Here is a 26,053-nt window from a genome sequence, read left to right as displayed (position 1 = left end):
GATAGTTACTAATAATGGTGCTGTTATGTACCCAGTGCCATCTAGAGCTGGTTCTCTTATTTGCTTTGTACTTCCAGAATACCAGCTGCACCCTCTCCCTTAATTTGGTTTCCAGGCTGGCACTTTGGCCTTTCTTGGCCAGATTAATGATTGCTACTGGAACTGGAGTGAGTTGTGAGTTCATGTTCCCAATACTTTAACTCTGTGCTTACTGTGGAAACTTTATTATAGGAGAAAGTTTCACTTTAGATTTACTATTCTCTTCAAAATTTCTGTATATTTCATATTTGCTTTTGAGGGAATGGTGATAAAAATTTAGATTCACATTTTTTTTCTTTTTTAGACGGAGTTTCCCTCTTGTTGCCCAGGCTGTAGTGCAATGGCGTGATCTTGGCTCGTTGTAACCTCCGTCTCCCAGGTTCAAGCAATTCTGCCTCAGCCACCCTAGTAGCTGGGATTACAAGTGCCTGCCACCACGCCTGGCTAATTTTTGTTTTTTGGGAGAGACAGGGTTTCACCATATTGGCCAGGCTGGTCTCGAACTCCTGGCCTCAGGTGATCCACCTGCCTCAGCCCCTCAAAGTGTTGGGATTACAGGCATGAGTCACTGCACCTGGTCTAGATTCACATTTTTATATTAACATCTAAAAGGCCTTTTCCTGTCCTTCCCTCTTTTTCCTCTTCTCCATCCCTTTCCTAACTAGCAATTTAATACTTGTTTAGTATAATTTTACCCTTCAATTGCTAGGCAGTTAGAGTACCAGGGTTTTTTAATACCTGGTAAAGAGTGCCAGGGTCTTTTTATACCCAGTACGGGACCTGATAAACATCCAGTTCAACCTCCTTACTTGGAAAAAAAGACAAAATGATACTAAAGCCACACAGTCAGGTAGTGATTTAGAACTCAAGCCAGTTTTTCTGACTCATGTCCAGTATTGGCCTCATCACATTGTACTGTTTGCTTTTATTTGTACTGTCTTTTATAAATTAGTGTAATTACTTTATTTCCTTTCCAGAAATTATTTTTAAATTTTATTTAGCTTGTTACCTGTGTATTATGTTTGCTATCAGGAAACAGCTATATTTGTTTACTTCTTTATAGTTTTATAGTGTTTTCTCATCCTTTATCTCATTTATTTGTTGTGAAGATAACCTTTTGCTCATATATCTGAGGTTCTTAAATAATAGCATGAATTTCTTTGTTATTCTGGCATGCCCATCACTTCTATACATTCACAGACTCAGCTGCTGTAGAGTCAGACATGTGTTGACTCATTCCACTGAGATTATAAAGTTCAGTCATTGTTGATTCTCATTTTCAGCCCTTTCCACATCTCCTGGGTACTCTTGCAGTCTAAGGCATGACATTTCAGGCATGAAGATAATTAGTTGTTTCGAAGCACCTAGATTTCTTAGCTTATTAAACTGCTTGTGATCAGAGTAGTTCTTTTAGAAAGATAATCAGAGGTTTGGTATGTAGTTAAGCAACACATTGTGTAGAAACAAACACAAGGATAATCATGTCATTTATTTTACTAACATTCTTCAATCAAAATGGTGTTAGAGATAAGATAAATTATATGGCTGTAATGTGTGTCCCTGTGATTTGGTTGGTGGCAAGGGAATGAATTGTTAGTCTAAAGTGAGCCACTGATTGCCAAAACTTTCTATAGAAGGGGCCTATTACCTAATCAACTCATATAAAACCTAGAGATTCTTAAGAGGATCCTCTGTGGTTCATTATTAGGTTAAATTAGTTAAATTAGTACAGTAAGGCTGTCAAGAAAATCTATTATTGATGAGCTAACCTTAAAAAATGGAAATAAATGGCATAGTGGTTTTCCTGGAGACATTTTGGTGTAGATCATACACTAAGACTTATTTGTTTGGACTGTATGCTCGGTGTTCATGCTTGTTCAATGCATATTTGAGGGTAGAATGTGACATTTTAGGTTCACTTTATGAGAGTACTGGGTAAATAAGAGTTAGAGTTAAGCTTTTTATCCTTGGGTTTCTAATAGCTACTGCTAAGGTGAGCCTTATATGTTAAGATTATCTCAAGATAAGACTGCAACTCATTGCCTCAAAGTTCAAAGGAGAGCATTGGCTTCAAGGACATAAATCATTGTGTTATCCACCAGTTTACAACAGAAGTGCAGATGAACAATATTTATCTAGACAATCTAGTATAATTTACCTGCAGTTTGAGGTCAGTCTATATAGGGGCTTATGTAAGTCCTTTGAACTGTTTCACGGAGATGGGAGTTCAAATTTATTTTTATTCTCTAGTTGAAAGTAGCAGGTGGTTTTGTGTACCTTTTCCAGCAGCTGCTTTTAACCCCATTTTACTCATTTTTTAAAGCCTTATTAGGTTCTGCCTCAACTGTGGAGCTGTCTGAGATTAATTAGGTTATTTGCAGGCAGAATTTCATTGTCTGGCACTCTGTTGTTTGCTATTCGTTTCATATGTGTTTTTTTTTTTTTTCCTGCACAAGTTGACTGTGAGCTCTGGGGGTCTGAGATATGTATCCTATTTTAAAAACTGTAATAGCCGGGTTTATAAGGTCTGATATTTAAAGGGACCATCACATAAAGTAGATAATTGAGCCAGGCTAGATAGAGCTCATGCAAAAGGAAGAACATATGTCCTAGTTTAAATTAGTCTAATTACAGCAGATTCATCTTGTGGCAATGTGAGATTGATTTTTTCTGAACGAAGTAGGTCCACTGGCACTATTTGGCCTGTGGCCCTTTGTTTTGATACCTCTAAATTATAGCATTGTTCTGAATACACAGAAATGCTTTATAAATATTTGTTTGATTGAAAGATGTTTATTGTTTTGTAATACTGGCTACACTGCTTTTGAAAGACTATCATAGATGTAGTATGTATAACATGACGTGAGGTATATAAAAATATTCTAATCTATTAAAGAATTTACGTTTTTTGAAAGAAGATGCATATACTGGTAAAAAGATTGACTCTTAACCTATAATCAACAGACTTGGATATTGAGTCTTTGCCGCTGTGTCCACAGAAAGTCCATTTGATCACTTTCCAAGTTAGAAACCAATGATAATGCATTATATTAAATGGCTGCATATTCTGAGGGCATTCAAAAGAATGATATAGGCAATTATTAAAATACCTGAGTGCCTTGCAATTTAAGGTACCTATTTCTTATTTCTTGAATTCTGGAGTAATTTTTCATGCTTCCTTTTTTCACCTCTCCAAAACAATATTATTAGCATGTACTCTTGGTTCCTCCTTTGAAGTATCTCATGCTTCATTTCTTCCATTTCTTTCCTGTAGATACTATTCTAGTTTGAACATTTTATTACTCATGTTGGGACATCTACATTAACCCCCTAACTGACTTGTATTTCATATTTAGAATGTCTTCAGGTTTTTTTTTTTTTTTTTAATCTACTTCTTGGGTCATAAACATACTCAGATTAAAAGCAAAAACAGGCCAGGGTGACTATCTAGGAGGCGAGAGATGAGATGGACTCTTTTTATGGCTTTTGATTTTTGAGCTTTCTGAATGTATTATCATTACCACTAAATTATAAGTACTCAATCATTAGTAATAAATTAAAGTAGTATATTACCTTTGAAATTTTTCATTTGAAATTTTGACTCATATTTAAAAAGAGAAAAGTCTTGGCTCTATCAAGTATTATTTCAAATTATAGCAGTAATTTTACTTAAATATTCTGGATTGCAAAAGCAAATTGGACTCCTACTACCCATTTTAAGCAGCAATGCTTATATAAAACTGAAACAAGAAGTAAATCTGGCATGTAGTAGCAAAATTTGGGAATATATATGTTTAGGGAAAGTCCTTAGTGGGTCAGAAATATAGTCTTCTTTAGAGACTGATAAAAAAAAGTAATAGGTAAAATAAAGAATGATGTGCTCAATGAGCTACAATTCAAATAGAGGAAATTTAATGGGAAATGATTACATTAGTAGCAGATGGACTGGCTTCCTGAATTTCAGTCTTACTAGAAATCCTAGAACAGCTTAAATTTGTTTTTCAAATTTAGAGTCTGATAAAAAGACAGATAAAGAGATTTGTTTATTTGATTGTGCTAGTGTGATTCTTACTGTCTTTTGGATATTTCATTTGTACTAGGCTATTTTTATGATTCCCACAAATCCACCACCAACATTCAGAAAGCCAGAACTTTGGTCCGATGATTTCACCGATTTTGTTAAAAAGTGTTTGGTGAAGAATCCTGAGCAGAGAGCTACTGCAACACAACTTTTACAGGTCAGTGCTTGTGCCTCGAAGGGAAGGATATTTTCTTCATACCTTTCAGCTTTCTGACATTGGCCAGAATTGCTGTGTGTTTCATAACTGATTTCTAAAGATGTAAACCTCCCCTCCCCTCCTGTTTGCTCCCTTCTTTTCTTTCCTCCCCTCTCGTCCCCTCATTTCCCCCAGAGTCGTTTTAAAACAAAATTTCCAAAGCATTCTCCTTTCAGAAAGGAATCTTTGTCTTCATAGTTACTATTTCTCATGGTTTTTTTTTCTTCTGTTCCTTGACTCAGCATTTATCCTTTGACTTTTTGCTCCACCATAAAATATGTAAGTACAAGATCCCTGGACTCCATGAAGAGATTATCACGTTGTAAATATCAGTTACAGGATTATCTAAATGAAGAGCTTCAGAGTTTCAATTTTTTTTGATAGAATAATTGTAAGTAGACTTTGTATCCAGAATGTCAGTAGATTTTAAAATCTACCTTAAAATTTAATGCAAATAGAAATAATTTAATATTTATAATAGGTGTTTGTGAATCTTAATTTCCCCAACAGAATAGTCTTAGAACTTTCAGCTAATAATAAGTATGTCTCACATTAACAAAACTTGATATTTGCTAAATGATTTCTATTGTTAAGTGACAAAAGGATGAAAAACATGGTTCTTGTAAAAAGGGACTTCCCTGTCTCTAAAGGAACCATTGGGTTAAAAGAACAAAAAAAGAAAAAAGGAAAAAAAAAAAAGTAACTTTCCAAAGTCCCATTTTTCCAAAAGGATGTATTGAGGGGTATGGAAAACAGGCTCTTAAGTATAATGTTTATTGTTATGAAAGTGTAACTTGGTACTCAATCTCCATAGATGTCAGTACAGCAATATCTATTTAAAATAAAAATCCATATATTCTTTGATCCAACAATTGCACTTCTAGGATTATTCTACAGAAATATTTAACCATGTGTGAAATAACATGTGTAAAAATATTCGTAGAACGTTGAAATTGTAAAAGATTGGAAAGATCCTAAATATCTGTCAACAAGTTGGAAACAATTTAAAGTACAAGAAAAAGAGTTACTGGAAAAATACACCTATGTACACACAACATATATACATATCTTAATGCTTATAATGGAGTATCTCTGGAAAAATAAGCAAGAAACTGGCCTCCAGAAAAGGTAACTAACTATGGATGGGGCGGGACTGGGATGGAGACTTGCTTTTTGATGAAAACTGTTTGAGACTTTTGCGATTTGGGTTATGTGCAAATACTACCTTTCAAAAATTAATGGTTAAGATGGTAAAATTTTATTTTTCCACAAAAATTGATTAAAACATTTATTTTGAAATATTGTCAATATTCATTTGAAATATATATGTATGTGTTATATATGTATATTATATGTGTGTGTATATATTTTATTTTTTATTTTTTTGAGATGGTATCTCACTCTGTCACCCAGGCTAGAGTGCAGTGGCACCTGGCTGACTGCAACCTCTGCCTCTTGGTTTCAAGTGATTCTCGTGCCTTAGCCTCCCAAGTAGTTGGGATTACAGGTGTGTGCCACCATGCCTGGCTAATTTTTGTATTATTAGTAGAGACAGAGTTTCGCCATGTTGATCAGGCTGGTATCAAACTCCTGACCTCAAGTGATCCGCCTGCCTCAGCCTCCCAAAGTGCTGGGATTACAGACATGAGCCACCGTGCCCGGCCCATGTATTTTTTGAGATAGGGTCTCACTGTATTGCCCCCGCTGGAGTGCAGTGGCATGATCTCGCTCACTGAAACCTCTACCTCCCAGGCTCCACCTATCCTCCCACCTCAGCCTCCTGAGTAGCTGGGACTACAGATGCATGCCACCACATCCAGCTAACTTTTGTCTGTTTCGTAGAGACAGGATTCGCCATGTTGCCCAGGCTAGTCTCAAACTCCTGGGCTCAAGTAATCTGCCCACTTTGGCCTCCCAAATTCCTGGGATTATAGGCGTGAGCTATCTCGCCCTGCTGAAATATATATGTATTTTAAAGTAGTCCAAAGGGTACTACCTTTGGACTCCTAGTATCCAGTACTTGTACATATTAAAGTTAATATGTGTGTATTTAACCTAACAAACTTCTGATTTAAATTTTTTTTTGGGGGGGTAGGATAATTATCTTTGGCCTCATTAGAGTCTTATTTGGCAGGAAGCCTAGGAACCATTCTGTCTCTTCAAGGAGTTTTGTATGTCTTATCTGTTATGATTTAAATTAGCTGTCCCCAACCTTTTTGGCACCAGGGACTGGTTTCATGGAAGACAGTTTTTCCATGGATGGTGAGCAGAGGTGGGATTGTTTCAGGATTAAACTGTCCTGCCTCAGATCATTAGGCATTAGTTAGATTCTCATAAGGAGCATGCAACTTGGATCCCTCACATGTGCAGGTCACAATAGGGTTTGTGCTCCTGTTAGAATCTAATACCACTGCTGATCTGACAGTAGGCAGAGTTCAGGCTGTAATGCTCACTCACCTCCTGCTGTGCAGCCCAGTTCATAACAGGCCAAGGCAGGTACCAGTCTGCAGCTGGAGGTTGGGGACCCCTAATTTAAATCATAGTTTAACTCTCAGTGGACAATCTTATTACCAAATTTTAGTTGACATATATCTATAGCTTACGTGTACAGATTATACCATATTCATTTCCAGTAAACAAAGAAACAATATTTAAAAAGAAATTCCTGATGGATTTTTAAAATAGTGATTGATTTTCTATGACACAGATAGATTATTGTATAAATTTTTAAAAATCATAGAAGGGAAGGATCCTTTGAGATTATTAAATTGAAATTTTAGTAGTTTTTAAAGATAAATTAAAACCCTGGAGATGTTAAAAGACAAGGTTCAGTTTCAGTCTATTAGCACCGGAGTTCCTGATCTGAAGATGATCCTTATACCTGCTAGTGGGCAGCCTAGATTCTAAAGTCAGTAAGTGGCCAGGCACCGTGGCTCACGCCTGTAATCCCAGCACTTTGGGAGGCCGAGGCAGGTGGATCACTTGAGATCAGGAGTTCAAGACCAGCCTGGCCAACATAGTGAAACCCCGTCTATATGAAAAATACAAAAATTAGCCAGACATGGTGGTGCATGCCTGTAGTCCCAGCTATTTGGGAGGCTGAGGCAAGAGAATCACTTGAACCCGGGAGACAGGGATTACAGTGAGCCAAGATCGCACCACTGCACTCCAGCCTGGACAACAGAGTGAGACTCTGTCTCAAAATAAATAAATAAATAAATAAATAAATAAATAAATAAATAAAGTCAGTGAGCAGTCTTCCATGATCTCTTCCCTTTTTATCAAGTTGGAAAACAGAGGTACTTACAACACAACTTCAAACAACTGTAAAGACAAAGACAGTGTCCTAGAGGAGTGTAGAGCAATAAGAAAGAAAAGACTCCTGTCCTACTCTAAACATTTTTGACAAACTAGTAGAAAGGTCACACACACACCCCAAAAACATACAAAAAACTGAAGTTATATTCTTTGAGAAATGAAAGACAAAAATGTTAAAAAATTACAATACAATGTAGAAGTTACATTCATGATGCACAGCCTATATGATTAAGAAATGTAAAAGTAGAAGAATGGATATGGTAATCACAGATACCTCATACAGAAGAAGCAGATCATTTTAGGGAGGAGAAATAGTATGACCAATATGAACAAAGACACAAAAATGGGAGATGTATTTTAGAACACAGTAAGATCTGCTTAGCCAGAACAGAAACACCAGTTAGAGAAATGGTGTCTGAGTTTAGATACAGACAACAGTGAAGCAAGAAGGGTATTCTGATGCCTCGGATGAGATGCCTCAATTTTGTCTGAGAGCCACCTTACTTACATACGTAAACAAGAGAATGTAAGAAAAGAATGTCTTTGATAACATAATATTGCAACAAAGTATAGAAATAGAATGAGGAGGCGCTGTAATAATACAGGTGTGAATTGTTAAGGACCTGAGTTTAAAAAAATAGTTGCCAAAATAGAAAATAGTAAATCTGATGAAAGAATGAGAAGGATTTAGTGACTGATTATGTATTAACAGAAGTGAGAGAAGACCAACACTACAGAAACTAGAAACCAGTAGAATTATATTTCTTTAACAAAGTATAGAAATTTCAAACTACATTATACTTTATCTTCTCAGGGGAATGTATAAACTACCCTTCTAAGCTGCAGTTATTTTTAAGAAAAGCCAATATACTTATCTGGTTCGTCCAATTTACCACAACCTTGCTTTTATGCAATTCATTGTGAATTCACTATAGCGTTATGCTACAGTTAGTCTATAGAGCTTAACATTCTTAATCTCAAAATCTCAGTATGTCCAATTTCATTTGTACTCATGCTTTCCCTACATAACTGCTGCAGACATGGTTTTGATCAACAAAGAGGAACTGGCTAATAAAGTTAAAAGGGTACATGAAGAGCAAGACCATATTATTTGAGTATTCTTGAGTCAGAAGAGAAGTTTTATCAGACAAATTGCCAAGTTTTTAAGTATAAGTGCTCCTTAACTTACAATGGAGTTAGGTCCTGATAAACCCCAATGAAGGTTTAAAATATTGTAAGTCAAAAAGGTGTTAAAATACACCTATCCTAGCTTAGCCTAGCCTACCAAAAACGTGCCCAGAACACATACATTAGTGTAGTTGAGTGTTTTGTAGACGCAATTGAATGTGAAAACACAAAACACAATATCCAAAAAATGCTGACAACACAGTACACTATAGAATATTGGTTAATTACCCTCATGATCGCATAGCTCACTGGGAGCTGGGACTTATTAATACCTCCATGCTCAGCATCAGAAGAGAGTATTGTACCACATATTACTAGCCTGGGAAAATATCAAATATCAAAATTCCAAGTATGGTTCCTACTGAATGCATATCACTTTTGCAGCATTGTAAAGTTGAAAAATCCTAAATTGAACCTTTGTAAGTCAGGGACTATCTGTATATTTTTAAAGGCATTTTAAGATTAGCGGGTGGTAAAATTAAAACTGCAAAGCAACGTAAAAAAGAATGCAGAAAAAACAAGATGGCAAATGTAAAACATTTATGATAGCATATTATGATAAAACATGTATGTTTTACATAATGTGAAACAATTGTGATAAAATGGCATTAGCATATAATTATATACTAACATAAGTGGTTAATTTTTTTATTAAATAATATTTAGTTAAGTACTAAATGGTTCGCTTAGTTCATAAGATAAATGAAACTCCATGCTTTCTACATGAGATAAACTTACAAACTTACATAAAATCCAACTCATGTTTCTATATGAGGCATACTTAAAAGAATTTGGGTTAAAAGTTAAAAACAGCTGTTTGGTGGTCTCTTCACACGGACGTGCATGAAATTTGGTGCTGTGACTCGGATCGGGGGACCTCCCTTGGGAGATCAATCCCCCGTCCTCCTGCTTTTTGCTCCTTGAGAAAGATCCACCTACGACCTCAGGTCCTCAGACCGACCAGCCCAAGATACATCTCACCAATTTCAAATCCGCCACTCCAAGAGCCCCTGGAACTCCGGCCCAAGGCTCTCTGACTCCTTCCCAGATCTTCTCGGCTTAGCGGCTGAAGACTGACACTGCTCGATCACCTCGGAAGCCCTCTAACCCATCATGGACGCCGAGCTTTGGGTAACTCTCACGGTGAAAGAAAGGAACAGCATCAGGACACATTGAGGCTCAGAAATTTATATTCCAAGAAGAGGTGCACAGGAACAGAGCAGATCCAAAGACAACCACCTGGAAGCAGTCATAACAACAGAAATAGCAAATCAATGCTGGTTATTTTCTTTTGTCGGAAATGAGAAATCTTTATTTCTCCATTCACTTTTCTCAAGAGAAGATTTTCAGAGGAGCCAAGATGGCCGAATAGGAACAGCTCCAGTCTACAGCTCCCAGCGTGAGCGACGCAGAAAACAGGTGATTTCTGCATTTCCATCTGAGGTACCGGGTTCATCTCACTAGGGAGTGCCAGACAGTGGGCGCAGGTCAGTGGGTGTGCGCACCGTGCGCGAGCCGAAGCAGGGTGAGGCATTGCCTCACTCAGGAAGCGCAAAGGGTCAGGTAGTTCCCTTTCCTAGTCAAAGAAAGGGGTGACGGACGGCACCTGGAAAATCAGGCCACTCCCACCCTAATACTGCGCTTTTCCGACGGGCTTAAAAAACGGCGCGCCATGAGATTATATCCCACACCTGGCTCAGAGGGTCCTATGCCCACGGAGTCTCGCTGATGGCTAGCACAGCAGTCTGAGATCAAACTGCAAGGCGGCAGCAAGGCTGGGGGAGGGGCGCCCGCCATTGCCCAGGCTTGCTTGAGTAAACAAAGCAGCCCGGAAGCTCGAACTGGGTGGAGCCCACCACAGCTCAAGGAGGCCTGCCTGCCTCTGTAGGCTCCACCTCTGGGGGCAGGGCACAGACAAACAAGACAGCAGTAACCTCTGCAGACTTAAATGTCCCTGTCTGACAGCTTTGAAGAGAGCAGTGGTTTTCCCAGTACGCAGCTGGAGATCTGAGAAGGGGCAGACTGCCTCCTCAAGTGGGTGCCTGACCCCTGACCCCTGAGCAGCCTAACTGGGAGGCACCCCCCAACAGGGGCACACTGACACCTCACACGGCAGGGTACTCCAACAGACCTACAGCTGAGGGTCCTGTCTGTTAGAAGGAAAACTAACAAACAGAAAGGACATCCACACCAAAAACCCATCTGTACATCACCATCATCAAAGACCAAAAGTAGATAAAACCACAAAGATGGGGAAAAAACAGAACAGAAAAACTGGAAACTCTAAAAAGCAGAGCGCCTCTCCTCCTCCAAAGGAACGCACCTCCTCACCAGCAACGGAACAAAGCTGGATGGAGAATGACTTTGACGAGCTGAGAGAAGAAGGCTTCAGACGATCAAATTACTCTGAGCTATGGGAGAACATTCAAACCAAAGGCAAAGAAGTTGAAAACTTTGAAAAAAATTTAGACGAATGTATAACTAGAATAACCAGTACAGAGAAGTGCTTAAAGGAGCTGATGGAGCTGAAAACCAAGGCTCGAGAACTACGTGAAGAACGCAGAAGCCTCAGGAGCCGATGCGATCAACTGGAAGAAAGGGTATCAGCAATGGAAGATGAAATGAATGAAATGAAGCGAGAAGGGAAGTTTAGAGAAAAAAGAATAAAAAGAAATGAGCAAAGCCTCCAAGAAATATGGGACTATGTGAAAAGACCAAATCTACGTCTGATTGGTGTACCTGAAAGTGATGGGGAGAATGGAACCAAGTTGGAAAACACTCTGCAGGATATTATCCAGGAGAACTTCCCCAATCTAGCAAGGCAGGCCAACATTCAGATTCAGGAAATACGGAGAACGCCACAAAGATACTCCTCGAGAAGAGCAACTCCAAGACACATAATTGTCAGATTCACCAAAGTTGAAATGAAGGAAAAAATGTTAAGGGCAGCCAGAGAGAAAGGTCGGGTTACCCTCAAAGGGAAGCCCATCAGACTAACAGCTGATCTCTCAGCAGAAACCCTACAAGCCACAAGAGAGTGGGGGCCAATATTCAGCATTCTTAAAGACAAGAATTTTCAACCCAGAATTTCATATCCAGCCAAACTAAGCTTCATAAGTGAAGGAGAAATAAAATCCTTTACAGACAAGCAAATGCTGAGAGATTTTGTCACCACCAGGCCTGCTCTAAAAGAGCTCCTGAAGGAAGCGCTAAACATGGAAAGGAACAACCGGTACCAGCCGCTGCAAAATCATGCCAAAATGTAAAGACCATCGAGACTAGGAAGAAACTGCATCAACTAACGAGCAAAATAACCAGCTAACATCATCATGACAGGATCAAATTCACACATAACAATATTAACTTTAAATGTAAATGGACTAAATGCTCCAATTAAAAGACACAGACTGGCAAATTGGATAAAGAGTCAAGACCCATCAGTGTGCTGTATTTAGGAAACCCATCTCACGTGCAGAGACACACATAGGCTCAAAATAAAAGGATAGAGGAAAATCTACCAAGCAAATGGAAAACAAAAAAAGGCAGGGGTTGCAATCCTAGTTTCTGATAAAACAGATTTTAAACCAACAAAGATCAAAAGAGACAAAGAAGGCCATTACATAATGGTAAAGGGATCAATTCAATAAGAAGAGCTAACTATACTAAATATATATGCACCCAACACAGGAGCACCCAGATTCATAAAGCAAGTCCTGAGTGACCTACAAAGAGACTTAGACTCCCACACATTAATAATGGGAGACTTTAACACCCCACTGTCAACATTAGACAGATCAACAAGACAGAAAGTCAACAATGTAAAATAACAGAAATTAGTGGGCATTTAGTGCTATAAATTTCCCTCTACACACTGCTTTGAATGCGTCCCAGAGATTCTGGTATGTTGTGTCTTTGTTCTCATTGGTTTCAAAGAACATCTTTATTTCTGCCTTCATTTCGTTATGTACCCAGTAGTCATTCAGGAGCAGTTTGTTCAGTTTCCATGTAGTTGAGTGATTTTGAGTGAGATTCTTAATCCTGAGTTCTAGTTTGATTGCACTGTGGTCTGAGAGATAGTTTGTTATAATTTCTGTTATTTTACATTTGCTGTTAACTTTCAATCTTCAGAAGACTGGGACGGAAAATGTCAATGCAGTATTTTTAATTTTGGTTTGCATAAAAATCACTTGGAAAGAAATGCTAAAATGCAGATTCTATGGCAACATTCTTAGAAATTCTGATTCAGTTTGTCTGGGGGAGGCCGAGAATTTGAATATTTAGAAGTAACCCTCTGCCCTCGCTCCCATGATTCTAACACATGTGATGATGCACACCAAATTTTGAGGAATATGATTTAAGTAAACTTCTTAATTGTATTCAATGGTATTGGTATTTTTGTTATTGTTGTAGTAACGTAAAAAGTGAAATTAACCTAATAAAAATGTTTCAATTGTCTGTTTTTATTTAAAAAAAAAGTTAGAAACAGGCAATGAAATTTTAATAAAATATAAAAAGATACTATGAATAACATCAAAAAAGCAAAATTGACAGTAGAAATCAGTAAATGAGGATGGAGTCACTTAATATTGATAAAGAACATAATATAAAGGAAGATATAGTTATAAACTTGATATATTAATATGTATGTTACAAATTAAAGACATAAGAGGTTGCTCTAAATAAATAAATTGGGATATTTTGATATTCCGTTTTCAGTCACTGAGAAACCATGTAGGCAAAAAATAAACATCATCTGAATTATATAGTGATTGATTTAATAGAAAAATCAAATTTTATGTTTAATAAACAAATTACGTGTTTTTATTAAATGCTTAGAAAAGTATGTGACGCCAGTATGAGATAGAATTAAATGCCCACAAATGGTATATAATATACAAAGGAAACTAGCATATTATGAAGATAGCATTTCTAATCAGTGAGGGAAAAACAAAGTAAAAATGGTGCTGAGATAACTGCCTGCCTTTAGGGGGTGTTGGGAGGATTAACTTAGATCTTCACCACAGAAACACCAAAGTAATTTCCAGATAGATTAAGGTCTTAAATGTTAAAAAAACTAAAACAAAAAATAGAAATAGGAAAGAACTAGGGGTTAATATAGGAGAATATTTATATATTCATTCCGGTGCAATAAAACAAAAGAAAAATGGATGATTTGAATACATATAACTTAAAAAATGCATGAATGGCAAAAAATGGAAACTAAAAAATATATATATAATATTTATGTCAGGCAAGGGGTGATTATATGAAGGGTTTTGTAAAGTATTTCAACAAGAAAAAGATGAATGTACCAGATTCTAATAGGCAGTAAAGTTTTCCTATTTCTAAATGTGTCTAAAATAAAAATTAAAGAGGGTGAGGATTCTTAAACCACCTAAAGTAATGAGAAGACAGAAATTACTGCAGATCAACCTATCACATTCTTGATGATGTATTTTAAAAATTAAGACTGCTTGAAAAGTTTATTCTTTTAAAATCTGAAATATTTCCTCTTAAATTTTGTTCATGTTCTGAATTATCAATTTCTAAACTGATAGTGTTCAAAATTAATGATTTATACAAAAACACTTCAGATAAAACAAGTGCTTAAAGTGAGTTGAAGAAGGGATTTCTGCCGCTGGACAGATTGAGTAACCATATTTTTCTCTATACTTCCTCATTAAAGTACAGCTAAAACCATGGACATTGTAAGTATATAAAACAAGCATAAAAAGACTCTAAAAGGTGGAAAGAAGGCAATAGACTGCTAGAGATGGTGGGACTCAAGGAAAGACATAGCCGTGAGTTCCCTGGGGTTTCTTTTTCCCTCATTTATCCCACACTGGGTAGTGGAGAAGCCAACAACCCAGAAACAACATTGGACACAAACTAAAAATAAAAACCTGCTCTTTCGAGCAGAAGGACGGAGAAATGGACAGCCTAGTAAGACTGAAAACTTTCAGACGATAACCGTTCTACTCTAGCCAAGCACCACCAAGAAAACTATGGCCTACCCTGGTCACCAGCAAAGGCTAAATGGAGAACCTAGACTTCTATCCTTTTGAGGCTGTCCAGTCCTTCTGAGGCGGTGTCAGAGAAGACTGAGTGTCATGCTAAGGCATTCGTCTCCACAAGGCAGTGTAGAAAGTATCCCCTCCCTAAGTGCCAGTGAAGACCATGTGGGAGCCTAGACTTATACTCCTACCAGGCAGGAATAAGAACCCAACAACCTCCCTGTTGGAGTGGGGTCAGAGGCAGTCTGGTGAAGGGTCAGGACTTTCACTGCCAATCAGCTAAAATGAGACTACTTCCCACAGTACCAGTACAGGACTCTGGGAGAACCTGACCTCTCACCCTTATCCATTAGTAACAAGGAGCCCTCCATAGCCCAGGCCAGGAAGTGGAACACAGTATTTGCCCCCGCATTCACTTAGTCGCATATAACCACCTGAATGGGTTAAGTTGAGAAATGTAGGATCCAGTTGGGCAATTGTCGGTCCAACCACAACTCTATTTTTGGTGTATGACCAGGAGTCTCTACCACAGATATGTTAATAGGACTTAATTTGTTTGGTAAGATTAATCTATAACTGTTCTAAAATAATTTATTGGTTCTTTACAATTGATTTTAGTATTTCTGTACTCTGAAAAAGTTCTTTCTTATAGTTGTCCCAAATGATATGTTTGCCATTTTAAACCCTCTTTCAAGTATCTATTTCTTCTTCAGCACAATTTTTTTTTTGTCTTTAAATATATTTTTGTGTTCTCTTGATGTTTATTAAAATAACTCAGGGCTGGGTGCAGTGGCTCATGCCTCTATTCCCAGCACTTAGGAAGGCTGAGGTGGGAGGATCACTTGAGCCCAGGAGGTGGAGACTATAGTGAGCCATGATTGCACCATTGTGCTCGCATCTGGGCAACAGAGCAAGCCCCTGTCTCAAACAAACAAATAAACAAATAACTCACTCACTCAGTCAGGTCACTTTTACCTGATGCTATCAACTGACATGTAACTATGAAAATTACTGAAACTGATTGCTGCCCCAAATTTAGGTTATCTATCCAAAATTATAACCTTTCACTCTACTTTCTCTCATGTCCCTCCTTCTCAATAAAAACAAATTCAAAACCTAGGTCTATTCTGATAGTTTTCCTTCTCTTTGTCAGAATGATAGAGAGCTTAGCTATTTTAGCTAGATCAGGGTGATATTTTTTAAAAAGTGACAAGTTATTTTATATATAGTAAAGAAATTAGGCAACATTCATTTTCTGAAAAAATATTTTTGTCTTGGTTAAATTACTTAAGATACAATAAAATAGAAAATATGTTAAAGAAGTAACAAAATAGTTGCTCTCCTTTTGGCCACTGATTTTGGCTGTCAACTTATTAAGATTAATTAAATTCTGTAACTCAGTACCAAAATAAGTTTATTTCTATGTGTAATATAATCTGTAATCCTATTTTTAACTTAATCTTTTTTACTCCTAATGTACACTTCCTTTGGACAATTAGATCTTTAAGGATATTATAGTTTTATTAACAGGGTTGCATTTTTGCATGTGTGCTTTAAGTTTTTTTTTTAAGCAAGTCCCAAAGCAAATTCTTTATTTCTAGGCAGTGGCCATACTCTCTTTTCTTAACCTATACATTTAATTCTAGATGAAAAAACAATCATTGAAGCCTGTGATCCTGGTTAACATTTACATGTTGTTTTAACATTTGTTAGCTATAATTCAGAAAAATCTTTTGAATTTATACCATTGAATTTTACTTTTTTAGCATCCTTTTATCAAGAATGCAAAACCTGTATCAATATTAAGAGACCTGATCACAGAAGCTATGGAGATCAAAGCTAAAAGACATGAGGAACAGCAACGAGAATTGGAAGAGGAAGAAGAAAATTCGGTTTGTAATTATCTTCAAAAAGTTGATTTTTTTCTTCTGAGTTATTTGTCTATAATTCTGTTTCTTTAAATATATTAAAAGCACTTACTGTTTTACTATACAAGTAAGATACGTTTTTTCATTGAATCTCAAAATATATTTGGTTTGCATTATATGTTTGCTATCTTTTTCTGATGTCTTAAGAATTAGTGATTAGTGGAATGTAATGTTGATAGGATGAACTTGCACAGTACCTAGTATCTAGTTGATACTAACTCTGGGTTTGTTAAATAAATATTGTCTTGAATTTATACAGTTTTGTGTCATATCTTCTGGAGTTTTCTTTTAACTGGTCACCAGCTATGCTGTAGATGAAGCGTACCATAGCAGGAGTTGCAGATGGGACATAAAAAGGCCTAGCATATTAAACTAGCCATTAATTCCTTTTACTTTATATTGATGTTACTACATTTAAATAACAAAATAAAATAATTGTATTTATTTACCACATTTTGTAGTGTCTAATACTTTTTTTTTTGAAACAGAGTCTCACTGTGTTACCTGGGCTGGAGTACAGTGGCACGATCTTGGCTCACTGCAACCTCCACCTCCCGGGTTCAAGCGATTCTCCTGCCTCAGCTTCATGAGTATCTGGGACTACAGGCGCACACTACCATGCCTGGCTAATTTTTGTATTTTTAATAGAGATGGGGTTTCACCATTTTGGCCAGGCTGGTCTCAAACTCCTGACCTCAAGTAATCTACCCACCTCAACTTCCCATAATGCTGGGATTACAGGTGTGAGCCACTGCACCTGGTTTGTAGTGTCTAGTGCTTCTATACCTTGCTAATTATTTTTTGCCTTTGTGTTTCAAGTTATATATTTTTTTCTGGATAAAGATATAGAGGAGAATAACCCTTGGTATTCGAATAGTCATAAAATCTGAAAACACATGTATTATTTTATGTTTTACTGATTGAAAATGTATTTCATAACAGTATGTTCTCACATAAAAGTTCATTTTAAAAATGAACTTTTACAGTTTCTGTATACAAATGGAATTATTTTGCTAAATTAAATTCAGTTTTAATTTCAGAGACTGGTTATCCAGTTGGGAATTCTTTTGAAATTCTTTTACTCTTTTTACCAATTATAAAACCTTTTATCACATGGTAGCCCAGGACAAGGAGAAATGTGCATCTTTGTAGAGCTGATTTATAATCATGTTCTTTAGATATGCAGCTACATGAGTTATTTATTTGGCCGTTGTCATGGACTACCTAGTGAGGAGATACTTGAAGCCTGTATTCTAGACTTAAAATCTTTCACCAATGAATTCATTACTTAGAATTTTAAATAGTGTCTTCAAAAGGTATTTTTTTCAGGTTTGTCATTGTGCATTAATTCTACAAAGATGAGTAGGTGATATGGGAGATGTAAAGACCCTTGGTTCTTGCTCTCAGGGGGTTTCATATTTCCTACCCTGGATTCCTGTGTGATGATAGATACATTTAGTTTCAGATTTCTCTCCAGTTAATGTTTTTAAATGTTAAATTTTTGTAGTTGTTTCTTGTGGTTTCAAAGGCACTTTATCATATATTATCAGTTTTTACTACTTTTTAAGACTTTGTTATAGTCATTTTGGTTTCTTTCTGCCCCTTTGGGGATCTCTTTCTTCACTATTTTTCTTTCCTTCGCTGAGCTTAAGTCACACTAGTCTTTCAGATTTTTAATTTTTTTTTAACATGCTTAAGATCTTTCCTTACTCAGGGCCTTTGCATGTGCTATACCCTGTACTTGAAACACTCTTTTCCTTAGAACTCTTGGAGTGGCTAGGTTCTTTTCTTTTGAGTCTCAGCTTTAAATATCATGTACCCCCAAAACATAGCACCTTAAAACAACACACATTTATTATCATGGTATTTGTAGATTGCTATTTCAGGAGGGTCTTAGTTACGTGATTCATTCTCAGGGTTTCTTATGAGATTGCAATCTAAGTGTTCGTCAGAGCTGCAGTCATCTGAAGGCTTGACGAGGGCTGGAGGATTCACTTCCAGGATGGCTCATTCAGGGGCTCTCAGAGTGAGTGGTCCAAGAGAGAGAACAAAGAGGACCTCTCACTGTCTTTTATGTTGTAGTCTCAGGAGTTAAATACTGTCACTTCTGCCACATTCTATTTATTTATTTTTATTTTATTTTATTTTTGAGACCGAGTCTCGTTCTGTTGCCCAGGCTGGATTGCAGTGGCATGATCTTGGCTTACTGCAACCTCCATCTCCTGGGTTCAAGCAATTCTCCTGCCTCAGCCTCCTGAGTAGCTGGGACTGCAGACTCATGCCACTATACCCGGCTAATTTTTGTATTTTTAGTGGAGACCAGGTTTCATCATATTGGTCAGGCTAGTCTTAAACTCCTGACTTTGGGTGTTCCACCCATCTCGGCCTCCCAAAGTGCTGGGATTACAGGCATGAGCCACTGCGCCCGGCCCAGTTTTTAAAAGCAAGTGAGTGGCGGAGCAAGGAGCTCCAAGAATCAGTTACCTCCACAGAAGCAACTATGTTAAACTGGAAAAAACTGACAAATCAACTTTTGCATAACTCTGGAATCTGATAGAAAACTTAACAGCATCCAGGGGAGTGCTAGATTTTGATAAGAAAGCATTATGACATTTTTGCTTATATACCTAGTATCCTTTATTTTCTAGCTCAGCAGCAGCTATGGGGCCAGCAACCCATATTCCCGGTGTAGCTCACTGGTGCCAGGAAGGGGACAATAAGATCCTTGTTCTGAAAAAAAATTGTAGTTTTCATTTTGACCTGTCTGGTGGTTCCCTGAGGGACTGGTGCAGATACCTTTGTTCAGCCCCCCATGAGCTAGAGCAACTTCCTGTTTGTTATCTGTCAACCATCTAAATCTGCTAGAGCTAGTAAATAAATTTGGCAAAGTTTCAGGGTACAGCATCAACCACAAAACTCAGTTGTATTTCTAGGCACCAGCAATGAAAAATGTAAAAAGGAAATTAAGCAAACAATTCCATTTATAATAGCATCCAAAAGAATGAAATACCTAAGGAATAAATTTAACCATGGAGGTAAAAAACTTGTACAGTGAGAAGTACAAAACATTGCTAAAAGACCTAAATCAATAGAAAGACATCTTGTGTTCAGAGATTAGAAGACATTATATTGTGAAGATGGCAGTACTCCTCAAATCAATTCACAGATTTTAAAGATCTATTTCCAAATTTCAGGTCATTTTTTGCAGAAGAGGAAAAGTCAGTTCTCAAATTCATATGAAATTGCAGGGGGCCCCAAATAGCCAAAACATATCAAAAAAGAAGAACCATGTTAGAAGACTCACACTTCTGTTTTCAAAACTTAATATGAAACTGCAGTGATCAAATCAGTGTAGTACTAGCATAAGGATAGGTATGTAGACCAAGGGAATAGAATAGAAAGTCTGGAAATAAACCCATAAATCTATGGACAACTAATTTTTAACAGAGTTGCTAGGACCATTTAATGGGAAAAGAACAATCTCTTCAACAAATGGTACTGGGATAGCTGGATAGCCACATGTAAAAGAATGAAGTTAGACCCCTATGTTTTATCAAATACAGCAGCCTTTTAGTATAAGATCTGATTGGCTGGATCAACACCCTACATGTAAGAGCTAAAACTTTAAAACTCTTATAAAAAAACATAGGGTTATTCTTCATGACTTTGGATTTGTCAGTGAATTCTTAGAGAATGATACTAAAGCAGAAATAACAAAAAAGATAAACTGAACTTCATCAAAATTAAACATTTTTGTGCATAAGAGAATAAATTATCAAGAAGTGAAAAGACAGCCTGTAGAATGAGAGAAAATATTTACAAATTATGCTTCTGATAAGGGTCTAGTATCCAAAATGTATAGAAGCTGTGTGCAGTGGCTCATGCCTGTAATACCAGCACTTTGGGAGGCTGAGACGGGTGGATCGCCCGAGCCCAGGAATTCAAGACTAGCCTGGGCAACATAATGAGACCCCATCTGTTTAAAAGAAAAAAAAAATGCAGACTGTATAGAGAACTCTTACAACTTACAATTGAATTATAGGCAAATTGTTGGTTACCAGAGACCGGGACAGGGCCCAGTTGTGGTGTGCAGGTGGTGGGAAAGAAGGAAGGATGGAGAGCAACTCCTTAATGGGTACAGTGTTTTCTTTTGAGGTGATGAAAATGCTGTGATACTAGATAGAGGAGATGGTTGCACATTGTGAATGTACTAAGTGCCACTGATTTGTATACTTTAAAATGGTTAATTTTTTGTATATGAAGTTCACCTCAATTAAAAAAAAAAAAAAAGTCACTAGGTCTGGCCTGCACTCAAGGCAATAGGAATGAGGCTCCACCTTTTGAGGGGAGAATTGCCAAAGAATTTATGGTTATGTTTTAAAACGGGCTCAGACTATCCTCTGGCCGCACATTATTTACATTCCTTGCCTATGCAAAATACACGCACTATCCCATCTACCCCAAGTATTATTTCTTTACAATATCAGCTCAAAATCTAGAATGTCATCTTCTAAATTACATTCAGATAGAGATAACGTTCCTTGGGTCCAGTTCCTTTCAATCTGAAGACCTATAAACAAAAGAGATGTTTCTTACCTCACCCCCACTGCCCCGAATAGCCAATGTACAATGGTGGGTCAGGCATAAAATTATATCATTATGGGTAGTTCTGTTTAAAAAAAGGGAAGACAGGAAGTGCACGAGTCACTATTCCATAGCAGTTTTGGAATCCAGCCAAGCAAATGTTAGAAGTTTCTTCATTAAAACTAAGTTCTATTCCTACCTCAGGATAGTTTTTCATGGCTCCTTTCTGTGTTCTCTGAGTTTTTTGCTCTGCCCACTGAGTTCTTCCTTTTTCATGGAAGGTAGCCTGTGTGTTGAGCTAGATAGTTTTCTCAGCCTGCTTCCTGTGGTTAGAAATTTTGGAGTCCAAAGCCCTCTTTTCATTTCGTGCATCTCTGTGCTATGCAGTCAATGCTGGTAGTGTTTCTGCCAAAAACACTTTGTGGGTCTCCTATAAATCTCATTGCAGCTTACTCCATTAGAATAATCTATACTCATACATTTTGTTGAGATAATTGTTTCCCTAATTTTGGCCTCTTGATGAGATTGTGCAGGGACAATGCCTTTAAGCTTCTTAGAAGCCCTGTTGAGGAACTGCATGGATCTGTCAGAAATCTGAACAAAGGATTTTACAGTCACCTTTTCAGCTTGATATTTATACCATAATTTCCGGACTATTGCCTGGATTTGAGGTTTGCTTGCAAGCTGTCTCATAACTGTAGCATGGTTTGCTGTCTGTAGAGGCTGGAGATTTACAAAATCGACAAGTCTCAGTCCCTCTTTTGTTTAATTGTCGTTTCTTAAGCTTATCTCTCTCCTTTTGTGTTTGATTATAAGCAGCAAGAAGAAACCAGGCAACATCTTAAATGCTTTGCTAGACCACCCAGTTCATTAGGTACATTTTTTACTTTTCCTGTTACTTTTCTGGTTCCTATAGCCAACAGTTGATATGGTTTGGCTGTGGCCCTACCCAAATTTCATCTTTAATTATAGTTCCCATAATCCCCATGTGTCATGGTAGGGACCTGGTAGGAGGTAATTGAATCATGGGGGCAGTTACTCACATGCTGTTCTCATGATAATGAGTGAGTTATCATGAGGTCTGACGGTTTTATAAGGGGCTTTTCCCTCTTTGCTCGGCGCTTCTCTCTCCTGCTGCCCTCTGAAGAGGTGCCTTCTGCCGTGATTGTAATTTTCCTGAAGCCTCCTCAGGCTTCATATGAAACTGTGAGTCAATTAAGTCTCCTTTCTTTATAAATTAACCAGTCTCAGGTATTTATAGCAGCGTGAGAATGGACTAATACAGTAAATTGGTACCAGGTAGTGGAGTGCTGCTGTAAAGAACTTGCCTTGTCTCAGATGAGACTTTGGACTTGTACTTTTGAGTTAATGCTGGAATGAGCTAAGACTTTGGGGGACTGTTGGAAAGGCATGATTGTGTTTTGAAATGTGAGGACATGAGATTTGGGAGGGGGCAGGGGCAGAATGATTTGGTTTGGCTGTGTTGCCACCCACATCTCCTCTTGAATTGTAGTTCCCTTATTCCTCACGTGTCATGGGAGGGACCTGGTGGGAGGTAACTGAATCAGGGAATAACCACCCCGTTCTTGTGATAGTGAATGAGTTCTCAGGAGATCTGATGGTTTTATAAGGGGCTTTCCCCACTTTGCTGAGCAGTTCTCTCTCCTGCTGCCCTGTGAAGAGGTGCTTTCTGCCATGATTGTAAATTTCATGAGGCCTCCCCAGCCATGTGGAACTGTGAATCAATTAAACCTCTTTTCTTTATAAATTACCCAGGTATTCCTTCATAGCAGTGTAAGAATGGACTAATACAACAGTTTCTAAATTTTCTGCCACCACATAAGAATCTCCTTTTCTCCAGCTTTCTAATATTTCCCTTACCTTCCTGAAACTTTCTTAAAGGCTGTCAGGCTTCTGACAGTTTTTTAATGACTCTTCAGGCTCTTACTAAAACTGTCTTCAAAGTGCTTCTAGCTTCTGCCCACTGCTTAGTTTCAAATCCAATGATACCAAGTCGTTTTAGGTATATGTTACTTAGTCCTGTCCATATTCAAGGTGAGGGGAAATATTATGAGCACTTAAAAATTATGTCAGGTTTTTATGATTTTTTTTTCCTGAATAAACATTTATTCTCTGGGGCAAAGCTTAGTGTTTCTAGGTAAAATGCTTATGGTCTTTTTTTACTGAAATTATAAGAAAAAAGTAAAAAGTTTGAAGAGTCACACATTGAGCAATATTCACATGCTTTCTTCAGATTATTTTTTCAGGCAGTAGCTTCCATTTTGAGGTCATTTTATCTGTTGTTGCCCTGCATAGAAAATATACAATATGTACACACATACACTCTCACAAGCACTTAAAAGAATGAGATAGGCAGAATGAATCTGAAGTCTTTCTACAGTAAATGTATATCCTACATTGCCATTTATTTTTAGCAACTTTTAAAATTAGTAGATGTAATTTCTCAGGAAAGTTTATCCACATTGAAGGCTCAGAATCTTACATAGTTTATATCATTTATTCCTTTGGGATTCTTTTGTGAATTGGCTTAAATTGAATTACATATACAGTTTTAAATCAGCTAATTTATCATAGACTACACATCTCTTGATGTTCAGTAGGACAATTTATTTCGTTGAAGTGATACTCTTTTTCATAAAAGTAAAATATTTTTTATAAAGTTTACATTCATTTTTGACTAAATGAACACAAAGTTTAATCTAGGTTGTGTATGTAAAAAGCAGGCATACAGGATTTGTGCAGTTAGTACTAGTTTAACTCTAGTATTCAAAATGTAAGCATGCAGTTTGGTAATTTGGTAGTTACACAACAAGCAGTATTCATTCTTATGTATTTCTTGAACTTAGTTGATGATTTTTAGAATACTAATTTGTAAGTTTGCTGGTATGGCTTATTGAAATATTGTACAGGTACTTGAATGAGTTTTTAAATATTTATACAGTAAAAGAGTACTTGTTTTTAAGTAAAACAGCAAAGCAAATATTCTACATGTGGTACATTGGATGATGATTTTCAAAGCAGAATGATGTTAATTGAATTTATAAGATAAGGCATAGAATGTAGCATTGACATGCTATTTTTAAAGCACTTTAAAAGACTGATAAGGAGTTTAAAAGAATTGCTTGTCACTGGAGCTCAGACATTTCTTAAGGATCACAATGTTAAGTAAAATACAAGGAGTTAAATGGATGTAGAAGAATTTTAAGTGAAATGTTGAGCAAAAAATGGGATACTTTTTGATGTTAAGCTTGAATGAAATCTTTTCACTTTTATGCATGTATCAGGTCCTTTACTTTTATCTGAAGAAAGGTGTTATTTGACTTCATATTAACTTATTAATGGCTCAAAGAAAAGAAGTCTAATTAGTCTTAGACTACGTCTTAGAGCTTCTATCCTTGGAAAAGAAATGAGGACTTTCTGGTGACCTCTTATGGTCTGAACTCAGAGCTGTTCAGGTTGTGGTCCTTAATGTCTGAATAATGTCATGTTCTCTTTAAACATGCTTCACTAAAGCAGTTAATTCTCAGCATGGGTGTGGGGAGAAATGCCAGGGTGCTTTGAATAACCCATTCCCCTCAGGTGGTGATACAGTTTCAGGTGAGCATTTCTTAGACAGAAACTTCCCCCGCCTTCCCCTCTTTCCCCTTACCCCTGTTCAATAGGGAGCTTCAAAAGTCTACCTTCTTTTTTTCTTTGAGATGGAGTCTCACTCTGTCGCTCAGGCTGGAGTACAGTGGCGTGATCCCTGGCTTACTGCAACCTCTGCCTCCTGGGTTCAAGCGATTCTCCTGCCTCAGCCTCCCAGGTAGCTAGGGTTACAGGCGTGTGCCACCATGCCCAGCTAATTTTTGTATTTTTAGTAGAGACAAGGTTTTGCCATGTTGGCCAGGCTGGTCTTGAACTCCTGACCTCAAGTGATCCACCCGCCTTGGCCTCTCAAAGTGCTGGGATTACAGGCCTGAGCCACTGTTTCTGGCCAAAAGTCTACCTTTTGAGAACCTTTTGAATTAGGTAAAGAAAAGAACAGCAGGAGAATTAGCCCAAGTCAGTCCAGAAGCCTGTAATGTACTCAGTTGGTAAAAGGGAGGTTGCATTATCTAAAAATAGATCATACTATCTGGATGTGAATTCTAGTTCTGTTCCCAAATAACTTTGTCTTTGGGCAGGTTACTTAACCTCTCTACTTCAGTTTTACCATCTGCAAATAGAGTTCTTATGAGGATATAATTATATATATACACACCTAGAACAATGTTTTGCACATAGTATGCTCAATAAAGTTTAGCTTTTGTTTTTATTAATGCCACTACTTATACCATCACTACTGCTGTTGTAACATTTTGGCCAGGTTTTTTGTTTTTGTTATTGTTCTGTTTGTTTAGTTTTCGGGGTTTTTTTGCTGGTTGCCCCTACTGGTTTTGCCCTACCTTGTGGCCACCAAAATAACATTACTGATCTGGTGTGAACCAATATAGATTCAATTTTTTAAAAAACATTTTAAAACAAATTTTAACTGGTCAAATATGTTTGGAAGAGTTGGTAGATATTAAACCTAGTTTTAAAATTAAAAATAAATGTATTTGGGCCAGGCACGGTGGCTCACGCCTGTAATCCCAGCACTTTGGGAGGCCAAGACAGGCTGATTGCTTGAGCCCAGGAGTTCAAGACCAGCCTGGGCAACATG

At 37.3% G+C, this 26,053-nt stretch overlaps 1 protein-coding gene across 6 annotated transcripts in view; it reads left to right on the top strand.

Moving 5' to 3' along the window:
* The window catches only part of STK3 (serine/threonine kinase 3), a 505,519-nt gene that overhangs the window by 219,549 nt on the left and 259,917 nt on the right, over window positions 1-26,053 (top strand). For all 6 annotated transcript variants that reach the window (XM_063606446.1, XM_063606445.1, XM_063606449.1 and 3 more), the window contains exons 7-8: window positions 4,140-4,277; window positions 16,603-16,728. In XM_063606446.1, the coding sequence (XP_063462516.1) occupies window positions 4,140-4,277; window positions 16,603-16,728 (264 nt within the window). The remainder of the gene's footprint in view (window positions 1-4,139; window positions 4,278-16,602; window positions 16,729-26,053) is intronic.

The sequence above is a fragment of the Pan paniscus genome, chromosome 7, assembly GCF_029289425.2.
Source record: "Pan paniscus chromosome 7, NHGRI_mPanPan1-v2.0_pri, whole genome shotgun sequence".
Lineage (NCBI taxonomy): Eukaryota > Metazoa > Chordata > Mammalia > Primates > Hominidae > Pan > Pan paniscus.
This window is presented reverse-complemented; position numbering and strand designations above follow the sequence as displayed.